At 37.4% G+C, this 18,617-nt stretch overlaps 1 protein-coding gene across 1 annotated transcript in view; it reads right to left on the reverse strand.

Annotated features, from left to right (window-relative positions):
- LOC104492354 (probable global transcription activator SNF2L2) overlaps positions 1-18,617 on the reverse strand; it is a gene marked incomplete at its 3' end in the record, with an annotated part of 31,774 nt that overhangs the window by 1,549 nt on the left and 11,608 nt on the right. The window contains exons 5-14 of the mRNA XM_010134901.1: positions 18,119-18,368; positions 13,776-13,902; positions 12,476-12,649; positions 12,095-12,268; positions 8,012-8,182; positions 4,059-4,112; positions 2,519-2,649; positions 2,218-2,278; positions 1,606-1,706; positions 1,160-1,307 (exon numbers count right to left, since the gene is read on the reverse strand). Of these exons, the coding sequence (XP_010133203.1) occupies positions 1,160-1,307; positions 1,606-1,706; positions 2,218-2,278; positions 2,519-2,649; positions 4,059-4,112; positions 8,012-8,182; positions 12,095-12,268; positions 12,476-12,649; positions 13,776-13,902; positions 18,119-18,368 (1,391 nt within the window). The remainder of the gene's footprint in view (positions 1-1,159; positions 1,308-1,605; positions 1,707-2,217; positions 2,279-2,518; positions 2,650-4,058; positions 4,113-8,011; positions 8,183-12,094; positions 12,269-12,475; positions 12,650-13,775; positions 13,903-18,118; positions 18,369-18,617) is intronic.

Raw genomic sequence — 18,617 nt, forward strand, 5'->3', positions numbered from 1 at the left:
TCTTTCACATAGAAGTTCACTAGACAAGTATGCCTCTTACCTGTGGTGTAATTCCTATACAGAACAGACATCATAAAACCCAAATCTACTTATTCAATTTCTAGATATCACATTAAGCAGCTAGAGAATTTGCTCTAAAAGGTAATCCCTGTGAGTGTCCATGGTACACATGGAAACTGCATTGCAAACCACAAATTTGTATTATTCAAGAATATTCCTATGTCCCACAGGTAATTACAATTCAGGAAGTAAAGGAATTATCACAATGTTAATTTTCCATGCATGAACACATTAAGCCAATATGGCCATCAAATTAGTATTGTTATACACTATTCATTTGGTATAGCAGGTAAACCCTCCCAGACAATGAATCAGGATTATGCAGTAAAGAAGGCTGCTGACTGCATGTATGAAGTCTAGAAAACATGTACCAAAGACATTTTTAATCATACATGAATCTAGGTTATATTAGAACACTAGTTACTAAATACAATGAATGTCTGTAAAGAATACGAAGCATCAACCTCTGCAGTAAAATACTTCTCATTTCCAAATTTTATCTGTCACTGCACTGAACTGTAAGGATTTTAATTATAAAACGAAATTGAAATTTCAGGTCAATGAGAGGGATAGCAAAACCAGAATATTATTACAGAATCAAAGAAGTACAGAATTGTTTTGTCTCTAAGGGACTTTTAAGATCATTAGGTTCAATCGTTAATCCAGCCTTACACAGTCACCACTAAGCCACATCCATAAGCACTACACCTATGTATCTTTTAAATATCTCCAGGGATGGTGATTCCACCACTTTCTTGGGCAAGTTGTTCCAATGCTTCAGAACGCTTTCTGTGAAGAAATTTTTCCTGATTTTTTTTGTTCCCTCTAGATTTTTCTGACTGGTTTGCATTGAAAAAAAAAGTTACAGGCATATGCAGAAAGCTGCTATTATTATTCAAGCAATATGCATGAAACGTTATCTGTGAAAGGTAACTGTCACTGCTTTGTCCATATTATTCCAAAATTCTAGCCTACTAGAGGAGATCCTGTATTCCTAACAAATTTTCAGTTTTCCACCTGAAATACCACAATGAAATTGCCATTCAAAATGTCAACCATAATTCCAAGTTTTAAATATTTTAACGTTTCCATTTCTCACCTGATAATGTTTCAGCGTGCCATTAATAAGAAGAGAAGACTGCTTTTCCACCCTTTCTGTGATTGCATGAGCAACAGTATAGTAGGACTGAGACCCTCTAGCACTATATTGCATGCTATATTCATCATCCACATCTTGTTTGGCTGTCCTGAAAAGCAGAAAAAGAACTTAAGTGAACTCCCACAAACAAATTGTATTTCTGACCGCAGCTTACAGACATACGTTTAAAGAAACGGTGCAAATCCCCAACTGTGGTGAGTATACTGAAGGGCGTACTTCATAAAAAGTACACAGTTAATACCAAATGATCATGTTCCTTCTCCTGGATATGTTCATGCCAGAGAAACTACCACAACTCAGTGTAATACAGAGCAAGCACTCTTCAGAAACGCCACTGTAAAAAATCACAATCCCTAACAAAAAACCAGCACCTAAAGAACACTTACTCAATGATTTGCTTTGCATCTTTCTCAGAAACTTCCTCACTGTTAGGATCCAAAAGTATCTTCTCATCTGCTTCTAACCTACTTGACTCTTCTTCATCATCCTACAGAATACAGAAAAGGAACAGGGATGCTGGGAAGTACAGTATCCTCCTAGGTCATATTTTCAACCGGCACTCATATACTGATAGCTTTCCATGGTCAACACTTTATGACAAAAATTTGAATCACTAAAATCTACTTACACCTATACTGCAACAGAACTGCACTGCAGCGCAACAAGAAGGTAATTTTTACTACACATTAACCAACAGGAAGTCATGATAGTTTGAATTAAAAAGTATTTTCCCCTTTAATGATCTTACCTTTAAAAGCCTTACTCTGTCTACCTCTACAAGCTTATTTTTCCTAACCCCGATTACCAGTTAGACATTTACAGTATATATAAAAGGCAACTGCTATGAACTGGAAGGCATTATAAAATCAGTAACTTTTCCCATTTGTATTATTCTTAAAACACCTATGTGCCTGCTATCACTTTCCCCTCCTTTCTGATGACAAAGAGGAAAATATCACATGGAATAAGTACTTGGTTTTTTTTTTAAAGACACATACCTCCTCCTCATATTCAGAGCCACTTTCATCTTCACTGTCTGACCTAGGAGCAACTTCATAGCTGTACAAGGACAACAGAAAGATTATGAATTACAAATAACAAGAGGAGGGATTAGTTTCAGTACATCTCCTACTCAGTTTAGACAAAATAAATTAAGAGTAGAATAGAGTAAGATTGAGAATAGAATAGAAGAGAATACAACACAATACAATAGAATGACAAAAAAATAACTAAGCAAAGTCTATGAAAAGTTAAGAATGCAAATAGAAAAAGCAGCCTACTTGTACGCTGACTGCTTACCCGGGGTTCATTTCCAGCCAAGCATCCAGCTGACTTGCTTTTGGTGCTTCTGGTCCAAGAAGAACTTTGCCTGTTTCAGTGTGAGTCACTTTGACTGGAAGGTCACTCATCTGACTGCTCTCATCTATAGGCTAAAAATTCAAATGAAATTTTATACCACAAGGCAACTGAATTTCATGCTTGTCATACATAATAAAAAGAAAGAATGGCACCTTCAAAATACCAGATCTCAACAAACACTGAAGTTTTGTTTTTAGAAGCTACACCTTCCCACATGGCTATGAAAGAAACACAGAGTGAGAGCACTTCTGTGTTTACTGTATTTTACATGACTTCCACCAATGTATCACAGCATTCCAAATAAATTAACAAAAGGAGCATGAAAAACAACACACTGGTGGCTACAAGGTATGTATGCTTATCTTCATTTAATCTTATTTTTTATACCAAAGGACATCCGTAACAGAAAACTCATACCTTATGACCTCTTCTCTTACAGGAAGAGACAAGGATGTAACAATTTAACTAACTTTTTAAGTAAAGGTACACTGTCCTGACTTCTTCAGTTAAGCTGATAAACCCCTACAATAACAAAACCTTTTACTTATTCTGGTGCTCTAACAAAATCAGAATAGCATAACTACTTTTTTTGTTATTTCTTTGCCCTGTTTAATCACAGATTTTCTACTTCAAAATCTTTTTGTCTTCTACTGAAGAATCTTTTCCTAATATATACGTAAAAACAAGAAAAAATAATTCTGAACAGTTCTGATGGAGTATAAAACTACTCCATTTCCATAAGTACTTAAGTCACAGGAATGTTATGTGTATTATTTTTGTGCAATGGTAACTATATGAAAGGATTTTGCTGTAACTCTTTAACTACATCAGCAAAAATATCACTTGCAAGTAGAAAAAACAAAAGTAAAACAATAAATACAATTCTAAAGTCTTTATACAACAATACGGAACAGGAAAATAGCATTAACAGAATAGCTCTTGATGAGGCAGTATATCCCCTACTACTGAATGAAAGTATTATCTGAAGAGTGACACAGAAAAATTACTCATTTCCATTTGCTTCTGAAGAAGAAAGAACTTTCAGTTGTCTTAACCCATACTAGCCTGTCCGGTGTCTAAGGTAATTACATGCGATGTCAGTAATGTATTTTAATGTATTTTCTAATCCAAATTAGAAAAGCTAGACTACATTGTGTTTACAACCTCATTTTAGAAAGTAAATTGTGTCTACACTTCAATTGCAAGAAAACTAGTTACTTTTAAGCATATAACGAATTTGAGAAGGATTTTTCAGCTACTAAGTGACAGATTCAATCTCTCTTTTCTTTTAGTCTTCAACTTCCTGGAGAGAAACAGGCTAGCATAAATGTTAATCTAGATAATTTTTATTTCTTAACAGTTTATTTATTAACAGTTCCTCCTAGAACATCTGTGGTCTTGATATATATTTTTAAGCTAAAGCAATGACATACAAAACAATGACTGTCAAGTTTTAAAAAACACCTTGTCAAATTCATACCTCTCCATCAGGACCAAGACCAGATGCCATTCCTTCTGCATTTTCTTCAGCCTTCTACAACAAAGAAGTGAAAATATCACAGTCAGACTACAGACTACAAGAATACTTTATACGATATAAGTGTTTTGGACCACAAGTAAGTTTCACTTTCCAAATAGCCTGGGATCCATGTAATAAGGTGTGGGTGGACAGAGACAGGCCCAGAGGTACTTCACACTCGAAAACCATAACCTAGAGTTAATAGTGTAACTACAAGGCCTCTAGTCACTAACAAATCTGCACCAAAACAGTGGCTGGCTTACTGAATTCCTGGTTAAGATCTAGAGTTCAGTTATTTACAGACTGTGTTAATACAAGTAAAATAGTAATTAATTTTCATGTGATTTACTAGTAATTTCCCCTAAAGTGCTTTGCACTCAATTTCAATCGTGTCATCAGGCATCACATACTGTGATATTCGTGCAGGCACTTTTATATCAGGTATGTAAACAATTTTTCAGTCTGACAACTAACTAGAAGAATTATTTTTGGAGTTCTTTGCACTATTATCTCAACTAAGTCTACGAAAAAATTATTCAAATTACACAAAAAAAGTACCCTGGAGTTATTCACTGGAGTAAGCTAGATTTTTTTTTTTCTCTCCCAAGACACTACTCCAAGAAATAAGCAGTATCTTCATAAAAGCTTGTGCTCATTTACCCTCATTAAAAATGTCAGGATAGTATGAGAAAATGGAAGATATAGTTTGCTTCTGAATTGGAACCTTCCAGAACAATTCTCACAATGAGAAGAAAGGATATAATACAGCCACTGCTCCTGTCACAGGTCTGGGTTTGTAGTACTAGAGCACAGTTTTATTTTGGTTATCGAAGTAAACAGATCAGACTAAATCCAAGAACAGATCTCTTAAATGTGTTTTATAGCTAAACTTTCAAGTACCATTAATGTGTGCGACAAATTTAGACAATCCAGCTGCTTCTTTTTTTTCAAGAAGTGTACTTAAGGAATAGTTGCATTTCTGAATATTGATATGATCCTCAATATCTGCTTCAGATGTAGCCTCCAGCCTTTGTCTCTGTCATTGAAGTACAATTTCCACAGCATGGTAACTTCAAATGAACATGCAGTAGCAAACAGGGGTCAATTCTACATTTAAAAGAAGTTTATTATTATTTCTTTTGCACAGCTTTTGTACTTCAGGACACATGCATAATTATCTTTGCTATCCACCCTTTTACTAGTATTAGCAAAAATGGAGACCTGGCAAAGCTTAAGTCTTGCCTAAAACCTTCAAAATATTTATGAAGTCTAACATTCTTAAATATACGAAAAAATAACCTGAAGGAGAGGCTTTTAAGTACTTCACTGGTCTACACAAATGTCATTGGTCTTGTTCAATGCAACAATAGCTGACACTCAGTGAGAACAGCACTATGAGCTTGAAGGCTGCTTGATTCAGCATTCCTGGGCAGCAGCTATGTCTGCTGACCAAGAAAATAACTGTACCAGAACTGAAAGGTTTAAACAAACAAAGGGGCAGGATAAGATACAACATCACATATCTGGCTTCAGCTGAATAAGCTACGTTGACTGAGGGTATTTTTTTCCTTGGATGAATAGCAAGAGGAGAGGTCCACTCTTTTGCACATTAAACTGCTCTCTACTATAAACACTGCTATAGCTTAGCTACAGTCAGTGGAAAGCTCCTCACAACTCAAACACACCTCCACAAATAAGCAGTATGCATCAGTGCTGTTCACTGCGCAAAGATCAGATCCTGCTGTGAAACAAGAAATATTTACAACCTATAGTTAAAGATTATTTCAGACACCAGAAATATGTTACAAAGGAAATAAATGTGAACAATGACAGCTATCTTGTGCTTGTATTCTGGGCTACTCAGAGATGTCTTTAATCTTGAGAACTTAATACCTGACAAGGAAATTCCGATTTTACAAAACTAGAAAGCCACGTTTTCTTCATTCTCTGTATAAGATAGGAAGAAGTTCTACAGATAAAGGTGAAAGGTTGCACAGCAAGTTAAACTCGCCTATCAGATGAAAACTGCATCTGAAGGTTTTTTTCAATCCATCACTGCAGTGAGGATGCGGGACACTAGCTGAACAGAAGGCTGGAGCCAGGGGATGCAAACACAGGAATGTGAAAAAAGCAGAGAGGGAAAATCTACCATAAAGATTCCTCAAATTGTATCTCAGAGGCAAAATGGACTAATCTGAAACTTTGTTCTCATAAGAATACAGGGTTCACTTGCAAAGGTGACAAATACTTCTTCACATCTCTTCTCACCATTCACTTCCTCACTACCACTTCTAGGAGAAAATCCTAAGTACTCTCTTCTCTTATTTCTCTGGTAAGTACAAAACATTTAATTACAGATGTAGCGTAATCTGTGTTTTGCATGGATTACAAAACATAAAACAGTAAGTGTTAACAAATGTATCACTTGGAAAAAGACACAGTGTTCACTAACTTCAATGAGTGCTGCAGCCATGCAACAATAAATTCATAGAACTATAAATTAAAACAAAGGGTAATATTTGCATGCTCTCCTTTACTCTTGAGAGATGAGCAAAATCTTGGTGGAAAGAACTTAGTAACAAACAAAAACCTGTGAAAGATCAAGACAGAGCTGGTGGTTTTTTTCTGCTAATCTTCCTTTAGGTTTTAGTCTGGAATAAGCACTGAATATTTATGGGATATATAACCTTTTAATTCAGTGACAGAAAATTGCCTTTATTGCCTTTAGTGACATGGCCAGAAGATACTCTGATCCTCATATATACTTCAGCTAAACTGACATAGAAAAAGGACCATATCACAGATGCGAATTGTTGAAGGAATTATTATTTTTCCTTACAGCAATGTATTTACTCCACACATTATCTCATTAAGGATAATCTCTACTGTGAATTTCATACATTAAATCAGGTCTGTTCTCACGAGTAATATAGGTCAAGAACCCTCTTTAAGTTAGACCTGAACTCCGCAGGCTGGAGATAGTTAATGTTAAGAATACACTCTTAATCAAAAGAACATAGGTTTTGGAGAGGGTCAGGAGAAAACATGGAGCATTTTCTAGGCCATTAATCTCCAAAGTAAGATATTTTTAATATGCTCATATTTATTAGCATATTTAGAGTGCTGCTTGTAAACCATATAAATACAATGTTTATTATTTGTCTCAGTAATTAGTAGCAAACCAGGCATGGAAGTGGATTATAAAAATCCTCTTACCCATCCTGCAAGAGACAAAAGGTTCTCAGAGATCACAAAAATGACAAATGATTATTTCACACACAGAATTATTTTTTCAAAAATAGCATAGTTCAGTTTCCATTAGACCCTCTCACAGAGTAAAATATTTCATAAGAAGAAAGACAATTTTTTAAAGCTTCAATTAAATGTTAAGAATGCACAATGAAGCATATTACTGGCAGAACAGCCATTTACTATAATAAACCTATACACGCTGTTCTTCTCTAGTCGTTTCCAGTTGTCCTACAAAATGGACCAAACCAAATGTAGAACATGGAGGTCTATAAAAGTTCCCTGTATTAAACAGCTACACAAACCAGACTTTCCCCATCTTTTTGATACAATGTGTTTTGGATCCATTTGATCCTTTTTGGGTATTTTAATCCTAATTTATATGTCTGGCCCAATTTTGCCTGTAGAAAGTTTATCAACGAATTAATGTTAACAGTCCACAATTTTCTAATCCTGCCTCCTTCTCACTTTCTTTGGAATTACTGATAGCACATTTTTTATGTGTTTCAGTGGAGAAAGATGAGTTCCCTCAGTGTTAAGAATGTGGCAGTCTAGGTAATTTTAGATACTTTGGTATGTGTATAATTGGGTATCATTACATTTACCAGCTTTAAAACTGGATTTGAAGAAGAGATGGACAAAACCAAGCAGCTGTTACTACTTGCCTTCTTTCTTCTCCTTCTCTTCTTCTTCTCTTTGGCTGCTTGTGCCTGTTTATGCTCCCATACCAGGTTAGTCAAGTTAGCCACATACTCATCTGTCTGCTGCAACAAATAGGCCAAGCGTCTATCTTTCTTTTGGTCAATCAGCTTACGGTAGCCTTCTTCATCTTCAGCCTAGAAATACAAAATAGACAAGAGCTATGAGCAAACTGCTTGTAAAGAAACACTAACCAACTCCTATGTCAATAAACATGTGTTATGTTAGGTAATTTTAAATATCTGCACAAGGGGACAATTAGATATGTAGCGAACTCCTTGGATGATCGAGCCCACAGGGTCATGCATTTGTGTAAATGCGTCATAAAATCATAGAATCACAGAACTGTCTGAGTTGGCAGAGACCTTACACATTACCTAGTTCCAACCCCCATGCTATGGGCAGGGACACTTTTCACTAGACCAGGTTGGCTCAAACGCCTGTCCAACCTGACCATGAAGACTTCCAGGGACAGGACCTCCATAATTCTTTGGGCAACCTGTTCCAGTGTCTCACCACCTCACAGCAAAGAATTTCTTCTTAACATCTAACCTAAATCTATCCTCTTTCAGTTAAAACCACCACCCCTTGTCCTGTTGGAACAGGCCCTGCTAAAAACACTGTCCCCATCTTTCTTACAGGCCCCTTTAAGTTCTGGGAGGCTGCAGTAAGGTCTCTCTGGAGACATCTCCAGGCTAAACAGCCTCAACTCTCTCAGCCTGTCCTCACTGGGGAGGTGATCCAGACCTCTGATCATGTGGCCCTCCTCTGGACCTGCTCCAACAGGTCCATGTCTTTCTTATGCTGGAGGCCCCAGAGCTGAACATAGTACTCTAGGTGGTGTCTCAGAAGAGCAGAGTAGAGGGGCAGGATCACCTGCTGGCCACGCTGCTTTTGATGCAGCCCAGGATACAGTTGGTTTTCTGGGCTGCAAGTGTATATTGCTGGCTCTTGTCCAGATTTTCATCCCCTAAGTCCTTCTCCACGAGGCTGTGGAGGATCACATTCTATATGGAGACAGTAAGAAGAGGGATACCACAGGGGTCTATCCTGGGGCATACTGTGTTTGCATGAATGTAACATCTCTACCAGTGACCCAGAGGAAGGGATGGAGGGCACTCTAGTCAGGTGGGCAGATGACATGAAAATGGGGGATACTATTCAACATGCTCAAGGGCTGGGTTGCTCTTCAGAAGGATGTGAACAGGCAGAGAAGTTGTGCCATTTCCAAACTTAGAGGTTTTCAAGCCATGACTGAAAAAAGCCTTGAGCAACCTGCTTTGAGCTCAATGTTGACTCTGCTTTGGGAAGATGATAGGAAAAGAGAGCTCCCTGTCAGCCTGAGTGACTTGGGGGTTCAGGGACTCTAAGATTCTAAGTATCTACTACTCTCATGGACTAATGACTGGAAATTCTACAGCAGTTGTGAAGGTAAGGGTGAAAAAAACCCAAGCACTTAATGCCACATTGAACAGATTACAATGTCCCAAAACAGAGAGGCTTGATAAGTCTGCTACAGAGGTGATTTTTCAAAGACATGAAGTGCAGGTAGCTCTTAACCAAAGTTAGAACATGGCAGCTAGATGCAAACTTGAGTTCAGTCCTTTTTGCAGTATGAATACAAATCTTATTTGTTTACGTATTAGATTATTTTGGGCAGATTAACTATCACTGTTCTACTCTGCTGTTATTCCACCTTTGGTACAGATCACTATCAAGAGATAGGATTCATGAGATAAGCCATATCTTTGAGTCATTCTGGTAACTTCTATATCCTTATGGTACTGTTTAAGTATGTTGTTAAGGGTAAGACATTCCAGGAAACATTATTTTCATATACTGTAAAGATAAAATGCAGCATTTGAGCATGTCAGAAAAATACAAGGAAAGCAGCAGAGATAACAAATTTGGGCTAAAACAACAAATAAAGGAAGTGTACACATTCTTATAAACCCAAACACGAATAAGAAATATTTTAAAGATGGTTACTTTGAAAGATGGCACTCTGGCAGATACGAAACATCTCCTGACTTTCTGGAGAGATATCAGAACTGCAGAAAGTTGGCAAGAACAGCTATAATGAGGTGTAATGAGCTCACGTAATGAGGTGTAATGAAGCTTCAAATTGAGTTTGTAAAATTGCTTGTTAAATTCAGTTGTAATATTCAAGCCATCAGAACTACACTCAAATCCTAAGTTCTTAGAATTTTAAATTATTATTATCATTATTACTATTATGCCCAGTATTACTGAATACACAGTCATTGTAATGTAGACAAGTTACTTTATACATTGAAGCTTGTCTTGACAGTATCTTTTTAAATCATTCAATGCCCTTTCCTGCATGTGATATATACTAAAATTAATGAGCTGTGACACAGTCACCATTTTTAATCATAATCCACGAAGGACAATCTGTGGAATGAATTCAACATTCCTGAAAAGATATGTGAAGAGTTTTAGACATAGCACATTCTCCTAGAGCACAACAAGTGTCTGAGAGGAGAAGATGTTTGTAAAAACTCTAGTACACATCTGCAAATTCAAAATTTATCACAACTGGACTAAAACTAAATACGCAAAACAACCCCACTGACTTAACACACAGTTTACTTTTCAGGAGGATTTAATGGGGGTAAAGGCCCTGAGTGCAAGGCCCCAAGCTGAAAACGCCTACTTATCTACCGTAAAAACTTATCACAGCCTTGGTGAAGGAGACTTAAGATAAAGCATTCAAATCTGAAAGTATATTCAAATCTGATGATATTCCTGATATTCAAATCTACTTCATATTTTTCAGCAGCAGTGATCTTTACTTTACTTCATGTTAGACTGACATAAGTCTAACCTCACAATAGTTCTAAAATATCAAGATTACCTTTTTTAAATCAGCTCTTTTTTCTCTAATACTTAACATTTTTATGAGATGATAATTATCTCAAGTTATAAAAAAGCTCAGTAATGATGATTGCTATATGAATTTAGAAAATGCTCTGTTATTCCCTTACAGAAGTTGTTCATTTACATTTCATACAAACTTCTATTTCAAAGTTTTTGTAATTTTTGTATTTAATTACTTCTACATTTAATCTTGTGATTTTTAAAACCAAACTGTTCAGTCTTTATTCATGGTGGGAATAGATACTCTATCCCACATGGTGGGATAGAGACTAGTTTTGCATCTGCACCCATATTAGATACTTACTGGGTTTTACCACCACGTTTCAAAGTAAGCATGTCAATTCCTGTTCAATTCTATGTTGGTAAAGTGTTAGTAAAGTGTTAAAAAAAGAGCTAACCAATGTCTTGAAGAAATTTTTCCAACCCCAGTTGCTAACATACTTGCTAACACACATATTAATCTGCCTGCACTTTAAATTCCAGAACTATTTTAACTCTGAAATGTAGGCAGCCCACTGACTCAGTCTGAGCAGACATGGTTATACACAAACCCATTCTACTCGGTGCTAAGAACGATACAAATGATAATTGTGCAAGGGAAATAGCAAGGAGTATAGTCCCGGAGCATTAATGAGTAGATACATGCATTACTGCTATGTATGCTATTGATTATCTATTTTTGCACCTGAAATCAGCTTTATGTAAAAGTTGCAGAGATGCCATGAACAAGTTAATCAGATGCCATCTTCACTATAAATCTAGAAATAAAACGCAGTCCGGTATTTATATAATGGACCAATACCTCTGCAACTATGTAACAGTGTTAGTGTAACAAGTTAATGAGATTAAGTCATGCTATACAGAAGTGGCTGTGTGAAGTTTTCATGCCGGTAGAAAAAACAATTACTCTTACCAAAAACCTTAGAAAAAGGAGTAGCTATAGGTTAAAATGAACAGTGTCATAATCACTACCACTATCAGAAACACACATAAACAAACTGCAGCAGTTTTACATTTATAGTTTTGTGTAATAGAGGCTTTCACCTGCAAAGGAACTACATGGGTGTGGTTGAGACTCTATATGAAGTATTAAAAGGATACAGTATGCAGTTTTAGCTGAAACAAACATTACTTCCTCCACTCCTTACCATTAGTCTCCTCATTCTTTCTTTCTCAATTCTTTCAGTTTCTTTTTTCTGTTCACGCTCAGTGTTGGCATGCCAGGTTGCCACAGCTTTAGAAAGCTTCTGAATTTTCCCAGCAACCGAGCGGTGGTACTCTTTAAAATCTTTAGCATGTTGCAATATGCTATTCAGGTATTCCTAGAAAGAGAAACAAATTAGTGCAGACACTCAAGACAAAGCATAGGATTTGAAATCAGGAATACAGAAGTTCTAATCTTATCATCTTCCCATTGCTTATCACATGATTTGGAGTTTTTTTAATCTTAGAAACTCCAAAGGTAAACAAAATGCACAACAGAAAAGACCCGCATGAAAAGCAAGGTAACAGCTAGCAAGTTAAAATACCTGATGCTTCTGCCTACGCTTCCTCTCCTGTTCTATCTTCTGCTGTTTCTCAAGTTTTTCCGTCATACGGGCCTCCCTCAAAGTTTGGCGCTTGCTTCGTTTGTAGGCTTTGGAGTTCAGCGCTGTCTCCAGCGTTGTGTCACGGCGCATACAAGCTACTACCTCTTGTCTTAGCTACCAATGGAGAAAAAAAGAAACACTTCAAAAAAAAAACCAAACCTTTTTAAACACTGGAATGGCTGAATAAAAGAGTAACAGTCCAGATGCCTCTGTCTCTTCTTCCCTTTCCATTACACTTCTGAAAAAATCCAGCACCTACACAGTTGCAGCAGTTGTCTGTCGCCCTAAAAGAATCTTTAATCTCCACGGAATAGCCAGAAGTGCCAAATACTCGTTAATCATGATTTACAACTTCTTTACAAGATGCTGCTACAAGGAAAGGGGCTAGCTGTCACACCATCAAAGTAAAACACAAATGTACTTACACATAACATACTTTCTAGAGTTGGACCTGAACATAGCCAATAATTCATCTCATTGCAAGCTACATAGGAGACAGCAGGGAGAGATAAGGCCTTGGAACAATATTGCCTCAGACCCAGCACAGAGAGCCTGCTGTTTTTCATTTGACCTCTGACAAAACTTCATTACAAAGGAGTGCCAAGTGTAGGGGGAAGGAAGATTTGGACATCATGGTACAACTACTGCCAAGGCTTCTGTCAGGAAGCCTGACCTGCCAAATCACATAATTGCTCTTCCAAAACAGCTGGAAAAGCCAATGGCAAGAGGCCCTTAAGTCTGGCAGTGTGATTCCTTTTCTGAAATTCATTTGCACTCAATATCAAATTTTATCTTAGGTATGATCTCGTTAGGCTTAATTTTCAAAGTCTGTATGTCACAGTGGAAAACCTGAAAACAGATCACAGAGGAATCCCACACACAACACCAACACACATTTCTTCCTAAAAGAAGGGGACCCAGAACAAAAACTATGTCTACTGAGATTTGTCCAGCTCTTGGTTTCTCTTTGTGCCAATGCCATGTTTGTTTTCAAAGACATATTCTATGTTTACACTTTAGACTGGAAGGTAAAGCAGGAAGTGAAAAGCACACTTGCACACTTTTATTAACAAAACAAAATATAATACAAGTTAAACACTTCTTTTTTGATTTGCTTATCGATCAAGTCTTCTGCTTAGGCTCAGTGCTGATGCAAAATCTCTTGCCAGTTTATTCTTTCCTACATGAACATATTTGGTTGTGATATCTACAAGAATCTTCCTGAAGCAAAAGGCATTACCTGGCGCTGGAAGTTCAGTAATCTAAGTGCTTTCAACTCCACTGTAGCTTTGGTTCGCAGATCAGGGGGCAGAGAACCAGGCAAGTTCTCCAGTTCCTGGATTCTGTGAGCAATTCGAGCCTGAAGCCTAAGTAAATAGAAAATTGGATAAGACATGAGGAGAAATCTGTAAGTGATTATCAAAATTATAAAGTAAAAGTAGTCAGTTTATCTCAGGCATCAATTTGGCTTTTACTAATTGTTTCTGAACTAACAGGTTTTTGCAGAGATGACATTAGGTATCCTTTTCCATTTCGAAAATAAATTGTCAAACAATGAAAATACCCCTTGGTCCTTCTTTTCATTTCGACTAGAAGTATTTAGGTTAAAAAAAATTTGGAATTTTATTTTACTTATACTATACAGGATGCTGTTTTCAAGCTTCTCTGATGGCTGTTGTTTTATGCACAGTAATGACACAGTTTTCCTTACTATCTGGAATTCTACTTGCTTATTTGACTGACAAGTGAAAAGTTCATGTAAAGTATTCACACTTACATAGCTGTTACACTGTAAACCAGATTCTATTTCACTCCTCCTTTACAAGCTCCTTTTACATTCATTTGCAAATTCAAGAGAGAGAGAAAGAGAGAATAATGGACAAGCCAAAAAGACCTTGTTTTTTTTCTATTTTTTACATTGAAAACCAAGATCACAGAGCTAACAGTTACAGTTTTTGTGGTTTATTTACAAGTATTTCTGTGAACCGCGAATTTTGCAAAGACACTAAAATAACAGACCCCAAAACATTAAGTTATCGAAAAGTTGCATCTAAGTTCAACTGAATCAGTGCCCTCAATTTCCCACATGCTTTAGGGAAAAAAAAAAAACCAAACCCAAAACCCACCAACCAAAACCAAACACACCAAAACCAAACACCATCCCCACCACACGAAAAAACAGAGTTCTCTCTACCCCAAAATCAAAAACCTAAAGGCCCAGGAACAGGAAGATATCTCGTCTCCCTATACTGCACAGGACTCAAGATTTCCCTTTTCTTTTCTTTCACAAAGCACAAAACATCAGATGGCGTTAGGAAAAGGTGACTGCTGCTCTCTTCCTGCAATTGGAGCTACCTGCCTTGGAACTACCATGAAGGCAAATGAAAACATTTTCTAAAGTGTTTCTTTGCATACAGTGGTCATTCCTCCCCCGTCCTTTCGCCCCCTCATCACTCCACAGTATTAGCACAGTGACGTAAATTCTCGTACTCCTGGCATGTCAGCCTCACAGCTGAAAAGCAGACGACACGTGAGTCGAAATGGCTGCACCCGATACACAGAGTAAGAACAAATCAAAATACTAGTATCTCACAGTAACTGCATGCATTGTGACTTACGTCTCCTTTTTCCTTCTCTTTATTAATTAATGCCAGAGCCTTTCTTATAATCAGATCAAGGCTTTTCAGAGAGAAAAAGCAGTTTGCTGATGTTTCATTAGGTTCAAAGCTTTTTCAGATCCCGCAGTATGTTAATAGGTGCATTTCTGCTCCTCCATCTGTATTGGTCTATTTAACATGTGGTTAATGAATAGGAACACTATACTGTATTTCTAAGTGTTTAAAGAAGTGGTCAAACACCTCAGCAATTAAAACTTTATCATGTAACTCATGAATTAGCATTAAGTTACTGTGTCTCCAGCGGCACACTTCACACCTTTAGTCCAGAAACACCACATTCCAGCTCATTGCTGTGGTTTAACCCTGGCCAGCAACTAAACACCACAGAGCTACTTGTTCACTCCTTCCCCACCCGCAGTGTGGGGGTGTAAGTAAGAAAGAAACTCATGGGTTAAGATAAAAATAGTTTAATAATTAATTTTTTTTCCAAAAATTTTAAGGAAAAGAGAGAAAAAAAAACCAGAAAGGAAAATAGAACGAAAGACAAGCAAAGCATATGAAAAAAATTGCTTACCACCAACCGACTGAAGCCCAGCCAGTCCCCAAGCAGCAGGCCCCCACCAACCTCCCCTCAGTTTTATTGCTGAGCATGATGATGTCATATGGTATGGAATATCCCTTTGGTCAGTTGGAGTCAGCTGTCCCAACTGTGTCCCCTCCCAACTTTTCATGCACCCTCACCCTATTTGCCAGTAAGGCTGTATGAGGAATAGAAAAGGCCTTGACTCTGTGTAAGCACTGCTCAGCAATAACAAAAATGTCAGTATCTTATCAACACTATTTTCAACACAAATCCCAAATACGTCCCCGTACCAGCTACTAGGATGAAATTTAACTCTATCCCAGGCAAAACCAGTACAGTCACTGAGTAAACCTGATCTGTAATTTTCAGCATTCCTAATTTAATCAGATCCAAAGCTCACGCTTTCCCACAGTAAGGCAGTATATAAAAGCTTTACCTTTTGGGCCTATATATATATTTGAAATATCAATTCCCTGAAATACCCATGTGGTAATTCTGTCTTTTCAGGAAAATGAGTAATTCAAATAGTTTTCTAAGTATTTCAAAGTATAATGCCCCTCTATTAAAAAGTTCAGTGCTGAGAGATTAATTTCGTAATCAGAGAGACATCCATTTCACAAAGCTTTCTCTAATTCCACTGGTTTCAGGATAAGCACATTTATATTGGCTTTTTTCTACCCCTTTTTTATGAAGAAACAGTGATTACATCAAGTTTGTGCATTAAACTTGCCTATACTAAAGCTAAGTCTAGCACCATCCAAAGCACAAAACCTCTTAAACTGCTTTTTTCAAAGTTTGTGTCTGGTGTTACTTACACAGTTTTTAATAATGAAAAGACTTCCAGAGCTCTAAATATTCTGGTATGCAAGCAAAAACATATTCCAGCAGTGTTTAACATTAAAAAAGCTTGGATCATTATCTGTGTCCTACAATTAAAAATAAAAAATAAAACCTTCCTGCTGCAGAATCCCTATCAAACTTCCACCTCACTTACTTTGCCAAGAAGTTCTGCGTATTTAGAACCTAATGGATATGCTGTATCTGCAGCTGGTTCTCCACATTAGTAAATGCAACAGTGTTGTTTTCTCTGACACCTCACTTTTCTCCATTTATGCATATTAAGATGTAACAGTTCGGCACAAACAGTGCAATGGAGCAGAGCTGGAAAGTCTGCAGGAATAACAATTTGAGGTTAACTGAGGCAGAAAAGGTTATAATATACCGGCCACATTGTTCTTGATTCAGGTTAGTGCCTCAACGCTTCACTCAGAGCAACTATGAAACTGCATAATGGTGTGTTCTGCAAGCTTTCTGAAAAAGATGTTAGAAAATAGTGATTGCTCATGCTGAAAGAGCTTTGGTCATTCTGATGATCATAGTCCTAACGTAAGAAGGCTAAGACTGACAGAATGACCACAAAAATATCCCAAAGAGAGCTGACATCAAGGCCTGGATTCTGGACATGGCACCACACTCTGAAAAACTTCATGATTGTTTCACCTTTGTGAAGAGAAAGTAATTAAACTGGTCTTCGGTGAGACCATCATTCTTTTTGTCTCCCTTCCCCTACAAACCCATTGTTACAGTAACTGGAAGATGCACCTTCAGTCCAAAATAAGCAAATACACAGAGTGCAGTCTCTTCCCCCTCACTGATAATGATCAGCAACATATTTTAGGTGCAGGTCAAGGTCCTGCCCAGCAGATTCTCAAGGTCAATTGTTTAATAACTTTGCTGATGGGAAGAGCGAAGAAGTCTCTTTCTAACTCCCCAAGAAGTGTCACCCTCTACACTTTGAAATTAATATCATTCACCACCTAATTAGGGCACTCAGGAGGCAACTTTTAAAGATCATGCTTCCTGGTAATATTTTGGTTTTTTTTTTTTTCAGTTTTGCCTATGACCTCCTTAATATTCTTTCTACTCTTTGGTAGTTCAGCCAACCCCATCATCACTAATAAAATTTGGTTTTGCTGTGGCCTCTAACTCCTCAGCCTTTTGACCTCCACTGTTCTCTTCTAATCTCTTTTGTTCATAATTCTGAAAACTTTCTCCACTGAACTGGTTTCTCTGTAGACTACAAGGATTTTGATCTCTCAACTTTCAGTGTTTGCAGCATTCAAATAATACACTTACTCAAAAGAGTCCTTGAGCCTGTCTGTTTTAAACTTATCTGATTTGCAGTGACACGGCCAGCAGGCTAGACTAGTTCACAACTTGGGATAGAATTAAATAATTGTTTGGTTTGACATTGCTGTAATTCTCTTTGACATGGTCTCCCTCTGAAAACTCAGTTTATACTGTTGTCTCTATAGTAGATGATTTCAAGGATTTTCAGTTGAGAAAATGCATATTCATTTGAATCTTGTTATATACATTTACCTATATTCACGTTCTTGGAGTATTTCAACAGGATCCAGTCCTTGCGGCTTCTGAATAGGGCTGATGCGATTCTGTTTTTGCTGCAGCTGAACAATGGGTGAAGGCTGTCCAGGTGGTGGCTGTGGTACAGAAGGCCCAGGCATGGCAGCAGCAGGCTGGGCAGCATTGGGGGCAGGAGAAGGCCTTCCACTAGGGGGTGGTGCAGGAAGCTTTTGCTGAGCACTGGAGACACCCAGATCTGGGGCTTGACCTGTACCATAAAAAGTACTTATTTGTAACATGAAATATGGCACACAGGAAGAAAATCAAGACAGTTTTTGAAGACAGAATGTGCAGCTAAGGTAAACATTCAAAATCATCAGAAAAATCAGACAGAGACAGACTACACACTGTATTTAAAAAACATACTAAAATGCAAGTATACCATGCATTGCAGAAAGTGGTCCAAAGAAAAACAAAACACCTGGAACTTTATGATGAATGACATCTCTTTCCCATT

This window comes from Buceros rhinoceros, unplaced genomic scaffold, assembly GCF_000710305.1.
Source record: "Buceros rhinoceros silvestris isolate BGI_N320 unplaced genomic scaffold, ASM71030v1 scaffold2174, whole genome shotgun sequence".
NCBI classification, from domain to species: Eukaryota; Metazoa; Chordata; class Aves; order Bucerotiformes; family Bucerotidae; genus Buceros; species Buceros rhinoceros.